General features: G+C 34.2%; 1 protein-coding gene across 1 annotated transcript; it reads left to right on the top strand.

The window, feature by feature from the left end:
• The first annotated feature begins 5,279 nt into the window (after positions 1 to 5,279).
• On the top strand, positions 5,280 to 7,311 carry LOC122085159 (transcription factor MYB26-like). The gene is made up of 3 exons (XM_042653616.1): positions 5,280 to 5,662; positions 5,869 to 5,998; positions 6,092 to 7,311. The coding sequence occupies exons 1-3, from the start codon at positions 5,530 to 5,532 to the stop codon at positions 6,870 to 6,872; spliced, it is 1,044 nt and encodes a 347-aa protein (XP_042509550.1). The 5' UTR covers positions 5,280 to 5,529; the 3' UTR covers positions 6,873 to 7,311.
• The last annotated feature ends 492 nt before the right edge of the window (positions 7,312 to 7,803 follow it).

Below are 7,803 nucleotides of genomic sequence, written 5' to 3'. Positions count from 1 at the left end.
CCCCCCCCCCCCAAAAAAAAAAATAAATAAATAAAAAGTCTATTACCTCCCCCCTTCTCTTTTCCATACCATACCCATCTAAAACCCCTTTTGGTGGAAGCCATTGCACAAATAAAAAGAAAAAATGAAATTCCCAATAAATACAACCTTAATTAAAAAGTTCCAAGAAAATCCCATCAATAAAAGTAAGAATTCCTTTTGAAAAATTTAACTACTTTAGTGGGAATTTGAAAAATTGAAAGCCATTTAAGCATGGGACATGTATCATTTGGACCTTTCCTTGATTGCATTATTTCAGTATTGAGAAAATCTCAACCTCACAATCCCAACTCTATATATATATAATTGAGATCCTTACCCCCACAATACATATTTCACACCTCATGTCTTCATCAACCTTTTACCATTAATTAATATCCCATTAATACACAGACAGACTGCCATGACCTAATGTGTTTAACATTCGAATATTAGCTTCCTTTTTTTTTTTTTAAACAGAAGAGATGATTTAGACGACCTTGACTCAACTTGTCCCCCTTGGCCCTCTTGGTGAATCTTTAAGGAAGAGGGTTTCCCACTATTTAAGGAAGAAGGTTCCCACGCGACAGTTTTTTAAAGGAAAAGAGGAGGGGGAGCAGAAATTTAAAAAATACCACCAGAGTTTCAACCAAAAAAAAAAAAACCTTTTCATAGATACCAACGATACGAATTGATCCATATCCGTTATTCAAAAACACATCATTTTTCATAGATACCAATGATATCTATTGGTATTACATATGTTAAACTGTTTAGTCTTACATCAATTTTGAGTGGAAAATTCTCTTTTCTCATATACCTGTGAACATTTTATCTCATCAGATTGGTCTTTTGAGATGAAAATTTACATGGTATGAGAGCGGGTTTTCTTTGATTCTGTCTGGCTTTGTCCTCCCTAATCATGTTCATGTATAAGGTAGTTCCGATCTTGATCCATGAGGGTATTCATCATGTTGCTTTATTTTCAGATTGTCAGGTGTTGATCCACTGTCTTAATTAATAATGCTTTTTGCCATCCCTCTTCTGAGATTGTCCCCATCATTAAGGACATTCATCTTCTTTATACTACTCTAGCTTCTTTTTTTTTTTTCATGTAAATAGATTTCAAAATTGATGAATAAGCATGTGAAACATGTTGCATCTACTATGATTTCTACTACTTGGAATATAATTCCGGCCTTTCTGTTATCTGACTTTAACTGGGATGCTCAGTTGAGACCCAAATTTAGATTCTCGTAATCTTCTTTGTATTTTTTTCTATCTTTTAATTGGATTGCTCTTCTGCTGATGGCCATGCCAAAGATGGAATAGTAACTATCAAGGTCTTTGGAAGTCCTCTTTCCTTGTGGATCATCAATTTTTGCAGATGAAATTTAGCTGCTGCTCGGGTTGCAACCAAGTAGCTGCAACCCCTGTGGCAGCCAAAGAAATGGAATCTAAAAGGGTATTTTGGAAAATACAATAACCTAAGAGGGTAATTGTGAACCCTAGGAGAAAGTGAATTATTCCTTTTCTTTGGTTGTCAGCAGGGGGTTACAGCCACTTAACTGCAACCCAGGTAGCAGCCAATTTTTTTTTCAATTTTTGCCCTTTAATTCTTTATAATATTCCCTTTTAATTGCTATCATTGCAACCTTAATAAATAAATAAATAATTTCTATAAATAAAACCTTACAAAATTTCTTTTATGGGAATTTCCACAAGAAGATCCCTTCAATAAAAGTAAGAATTTTTTTATTGAAAATTTTAACTACTTTAGTGGGAGTTAAAAGAAGAAAACAACTTAAGCAAGTGAAATGTGTCATTTTAGACCTTTTCTTAACTGCATTATTGGGAGAATCTCAACCTCACAATGCCACCTATATATATATATATATATATCCGCATAACGTATTCTTCACACATCCTGATATTTAATTAATATCCCATCAATACCCCATGAGGAGTGAGGACAAACTGATATGACCTAATGTGTTTAATGTTTGATTATTATTTTTTCATAAATAGAAGAGACGACCAGACGACCTTGACCCAACTTGTCCCCTTGGTCTTCTGAGGAAAAGAATAACTGTATAAGGGAGAGAGGTTCCCTACCCCCTTCAGTGTGTTAGGGAAAGGAGGATAAGTATTGTCCTTTGTAACTAGTATGGACTTAACAATTTCATTTATATGCCAAGTGCATAAGCCCAAGCAACTTAGATTCTCATATCTTCAGTATTATTTGACTTGTCATCTAATTCTTTCTAGTATTATGAATTATGATTGATGGACAAAGAATGAGATGGCTAGCAAGACGTATCTGACAGCTCTGTGGTTATTTTATTTGGATTATGCTTATTGACAGGTTATGGTGCGGTTTTGTCCCAAGCCTTTCGTATAATAAGGTTGTTTTTTTTGTCTTGCAAAAGACATAAATGGATAAATTAAAAGTATTATATTGTATGATATTTTCATCACGATTTTTTATCTTCTGTGAACCACATAGGATGGTGACACTCAGTGTAACTGTGCTTAATTACATTGAGATTAATTATTATTTTTATTTGTTTTTAATACTTCTTTCTATTCCAAAATCTTAAGGCTTACCTTTTGTTTTAGTGTTTATGTGGGTGCTAAAATTAATATAGGTATTAAAGAGATAGTATAACACTAATAATTATGGAATATTTAGTTAGGTCATTTCAATACGTGTTTAGAAGGTTAGTTTAAAAGTTGAAGTGAAAAAATAGAAAAAAAATGTGCCATTGAGGAGTAATAAGGGCATTAAAACTTTAGTGGAGTAGAAAAGATAAAAGTTTCCTTTATTGGTGAGAATTAACAAAAAAAAATCCAGAAGAGTTTGTGTAAATATAGGTCAAGTTTATGGGATTGATAAAAACTTCCTCCTAAAACTTTAAATCCTTTATATGCTACATGATAAGATTTTGGAAAAAAAATTGAAAAGTTTTTTATAAAGAGAGAGAAGGCTAGCCTTAGATGAAGGCCATGTGAGTTCATATAAATATATATATATATATATATATATATTTTTTGGAAGGGTGGGGAGAAAGAAAATAACAGCTTATAACCATATTTAACTTCTTTGCTATTCATATTGTGTGATGTTTCTTAAAATTTTGAAAAGTAGTTAAATCATTTTTTTTTCCCGGTGGGAGGCGTTGCGTAAGGGGTTTATGATTTTTTTATTTTTTTTGGCAAAAGGATTTATAAATTTTGACCTTTTTAGAAAGATGAAAGAGAATAAATTGATTATTTCTAACTTGACAATTATTATTAATATATACTACTACAACTTCTACATACTACACCCAATGTCACAGAGTGTAGTAATAAACTTATACGTAATGTAGAAAACACAATGAATTAGAAAGCGGAAGCAACAATCGAAACGCAAAATGTCTTCGTCCACGAAGAGATGAGCTAGACAATTTCACTGGAAAAATGAGAAAGGTGATTGATTTTGACTTTAGAACCACAAACCCACTAAGAATTCTCCTGAAAGTTTAAGGAGTTCAAGTATAACATCAAGCCATTGAATATTAAAGAGAAGAGAAAGAAATCAAATTAAAGACCACACACACACACTTCAGTTGGAAGGAAGTAACAAATTTTAGACTTAACAAGGAAATTTAGTAATCATTATCGAATATGATCATATAAACTACTTAAATTTCTTATCATATTTAGTAATGATACTTTTAGATATCAATTTTTTTTTCTTTTTTACTTTTTAAATTCAAGAAATTTGGATACAAAATAAAGTGAATTTTAATAAGTAGATATGGAGTGATTTGAAATTAGCAATATAATCATATAAGGTAATAATTAAAAAAATTTATTCTTTAAGATGGAAAATTTTCATTTTCTCTTCTCTTTATTAGTTTCCTATGCAGCCAAAGAGAGCCTATAGTTTTCATTTTCGCATTTTTGAATAATTTTCTTAAAATTTCAACAGCCATGAACCCACGTGGCTGATGATGTGGTAATCTTAGCCGTTGGTTAGATTGAATCCACCATGTTTCAATTCTAAAAGTTTGTCTTGGTGCACACACTCTCGATAGTATTGGATTTTGAAAGCTTTATATTGTTACCCTGGTGGACCATGATAAGGTTAAAACTTTGCATGTTGATGGGATCTTAATATTTACCTGGTCCTCAACATTTTGGCTCCCATTTGGTATGTCAGTGATACATATATTTTAGACCAACCATCTTAAAATGTAGCGATAAAATAGTAAACATACAAAATAAAATGATGGGCAACTTCATACTAAAGTAAATTTTCCTTATTTCTGAATGAAACAAGTATATATGAAATATTTCACTAAAATAGTATGAGAGAGGATTGGATCACTACGATGTTAAATTAGTTGTCCACCAGTGAGGGATGAATGATCCAAACGTTCAATAAGAGGTATTTAATGAGGAGAGAGAGTGTCAAGTACATATAAAATGTGAGAGGCGTGCATAAGAAATCTACACATTAGCTATTGATGACTACCTCGGAAAAAAGGCCTTTAAAAACGCATAGGGCTTGAGGACCGGTGTTGAAGAAGTTTCTAGTGTTTATGTGGAGATAATTTTGGAATTTGTATCTCTTTGTTTCTCAATAAAAATTGGGAGGGGATTATTATTGGGGATTCTTTGTGAACACAAAGAGGCATGAGGTAGAGAGCTCATAACCCTTTTTCCACTGGTAGTGAAACTGTTCTCATCTCCTTATGAACGTAGACACCTTATTGACTCATACAAATACTTGTGTTATGTGATTATGTTTGTTTTAGTTTTTGTATCATGCATAGGATTTTCGTTTCTACATCAGCATTGTTGGCTTCTTTTTCTCTTTTTCTCAATAAGTATATATGAGATATCCCTTACCAGTTACTGACCTCCCAAGAGATTGTGGGTTTAGTCTCCAGTCTTCACTGAATGCATAATTAACTTATAAATTTTCCCTTGCTTCATTACTTTTGTTGTCTTCCATCTTAAAACAGCTGAAAATAATTAAGAAAAAGAATTGAGTTCTAGGGGAGATATGTCATTTTATAAAGGGAGGAGAGGATAACAAGACATGATTCATGGGTTACCATGCATCAAGCCCATGAATCATTGTGGGACCTATCCATGCATGTTGGTTGCATGTGTGCCATGTGTCAATAAATATGTCCAAACCTACAGGACTCCATAAACCCATTAAAAGCCAATGAACTCCTGGGAGAGCCCTCGCAGTTCTTATCACAAAACCTAATTAGGGACATCATATTATGGTGGTGGTACACCACCTTCATTAAATTCACAACCACTGTACTCTCCATCATTCCACACTTTCTGATCTCCCATGATTCTCTTGCCACCCCCTTTCGCTATGGCTTCTCTTCCTCTGCTCAACTGCTCATGAATCTCATCTTTTATTTTTTTTTTTAATATTTCCTATTAATTATCTTTTCCTTCCTATTGACTGCACTGTAACTTGAGAGAGAGAGAGAGAGAATGAGTCATCACTCATGCTGCAATAGACAGCAGGTCAGGAGGGGACTGTGGTCACCTGAGGAAGATGAGAAACTCATCAATTACATTTCCACCTATGGCCATGGCTGTTGGAGCTCAGTTCCTAGGCTTGCAGGTAAAACTAAAATCTCAGGAGTATATCACAGATTTCTGGATGATATTTCTTAAGACAATCATGCACAACTTCTCTCTCTCTCTCTCTCTCCATTTTGTATTCTGATGAACACTCATTTGGGGTTTTCAAAGAAATTCTCTTTTTTTCCGGTTTGCCCATGAAGAAATAGTTACAGAGATGTAATGCTTACCTATTCAATGGTGCAGGCTTGAAAAGATGTGGGAAGAGTTGCAGACTAAGATGGATTAATTACCTTAGACCTGACTTAAAACGAGGGAACTTTTCTCTGGAAGAAGCATCCCTTATCATACAACTCCATAGAATTCTTGGTAACAGGTAACCATAGACTACTACTACCTTCCTTCCATCATCATTCTCAGAATTCACATTTTTATGTAGAACTAAATTTCTTTTTTTTTTTTAATACAGATGGTCTCAGATAGCCAAGCACCTGCCAGGAAGAACTGATAATGAAGTGAAGAACTTCTGGAACTCAAGCATAAAGAAGAAGCTCCTCTCTGGTGCTGTTTCTGATCAACTAGCCACCATTCCTGATATCTCCATGGCCAATCAGTGGTCTCAGATAGCCAAGCACCTGCCAGGAAGAACTGATAATGAAGTGAAGAACTTCTGGAACTCAAGCATAAAGAAGAAGCTCCTCTCTGGTGCTGTTTCTGATCAACTAGCCACCAGTCCTGATATCTCCATGGCCAATCAGTTCCATTCTGGTTTGACTGTAAACCCTAACTTCATCATCAGTTCCCAAAAAGAATATTTTCAACTTCCCAATCCCATATCAGTGCTTCAAACTTCCAACAATGGTGATCTCAATTCACCTGGAATGACCCCCACAATGTTGCAGTATGGATCTCCTTCTGACCCAATTATGTCTTTGAGTTATCAATCTCTTCACACCCAAGTTGATTCCAAGTTCATCACTTCCACAGCTTCTGGTGATCATGGTGATCCTCTGGTGATGCCTGAGATGCCAAAACTGTTGGAGATGTTGGACTTGGACATGGATGAATATACTGGTTTGCTATCATCATCATCTTCTTCTTCTTCTGGTGCTACACATGAAGTTGGTCACCCAAGCACTGCTAGCCTTCCAAATTTGCCATCTGGTTCTTACCCATATCTACCCACCAACCAAATGGAGTATATTGTTGGTATGAACCCTAATCTGACTTCTTCAAATTGGATTCCATAGACCTGTGCTTGGGTTGGTACCTGGTATAGGATATAACCTAGCTTGTCCTCTCTAGCTTCCTCTCCCAGCTGTTGATGTGCTAGGGTCTAATTAAATGTAGTGTTACTAAAAATTTATAATTGATGGGCTCAGTGTTCTTAAAAGGAGATGCATGTATTATATGAAAAGTCCTCTACCAAAAAAAAAAAAAAAAACGAAAAAAAGGTATTATATGAAAAGTCTAGTCGTGCTCTTTACCAGTGATACATAGATATGTCCCTGACCCATATATATTTGGAGGTTATATAGCCATATAGGCTTTTTCTTGGTTATGATGAAAGTTTTTAAATAAAGTGCTAAAGTTGCAGACATTCACTTGTCATGTATGGTCTCATGTTTCCACTATGTACTTGGAAATTTTTTTTTATGCTTATTATTGTTATTTTGTTTAGTTCCCGAATAGTAACATGGTTTGAGTAGACATTTTCTTGGTGATTTTGTATCATCAATTCAATATAAGACCTCAATTGTGATTATTTCCTCAATAAAAAAGAAAAGAGAGAGAGAAAGAGAGAGAGAGAGAGAGAGAATTCCCTACGCTGCCAAAATATATCAGTATCGATGTCGGCCATTGCTGATATTGAATCTGATACCGTGAACTAAAACTATGCTTGCACTAGGTTATAGCTTATGACTCTTTATGGATTTATTTATTTATTTATTTATTTATTATTATTATTATTATTATTATTATTATTATTTTACAATATTGGGCCAGGCTGGGCACTTACAATCTTTCAAGGCCCAAGCCTGCCTAACATGGGCTGGGCTTCCTATGGGCAACCCTAGTTTGAGAAAAAAAATTGTTTTTTTCTTTTTCTTTTTTCTTTTTTTCTTTTTTTCTTTTTTCTTAATGGACATATATATGATATTACTTAGCAATTTTGGATGG

This window comes from Macadamia integrifolia, chromosome 7, assembly GCF_013358625.1.
Source record: "Macadamia integrifolia cultivar HAES 741 chromosome 7, SCU_Mint_v3, whole genome shotgun sequence".
In the NCBI taxonomy this organism is placed as follows: domain Eukaryota; kingdom Viridiplantae; phylum Streptophyta; class Magnoliopsida; order Proteales; family Proteaceae; genus Macadamia; species Macadamia integrifolia.
Note: the sequence above shows the minus strand (reverse complement) of the source record. Positions and strands in the feature narration are given on the sequence as shown.

Excerpts from the sequence above, each read along its gene's own strand:
- LOC122085159 (XM_042653616.1), top strand. The coding sequence starts at position 5,530 with ATGAGTCATCACTCATGCTGCAATAGACAGCAGGTCAGGAGGGGACTG. Across the intron at positions 5,663-5,868 it reads CTCAGTTCCTAGGCTTGCAG|GCTTGAAAAGATGTGGGAAG; the intron begins GTAAAACTAAAA and ends TCAATGGTGCAG. Across the intron at positions 5,999-6,091 it reads CATAGAATTCTTGGTAACAG|ATGGTCTCAGATAGCCAAGC; the intron begins GTAACCATAGAC and ends TTTTTAATACAG.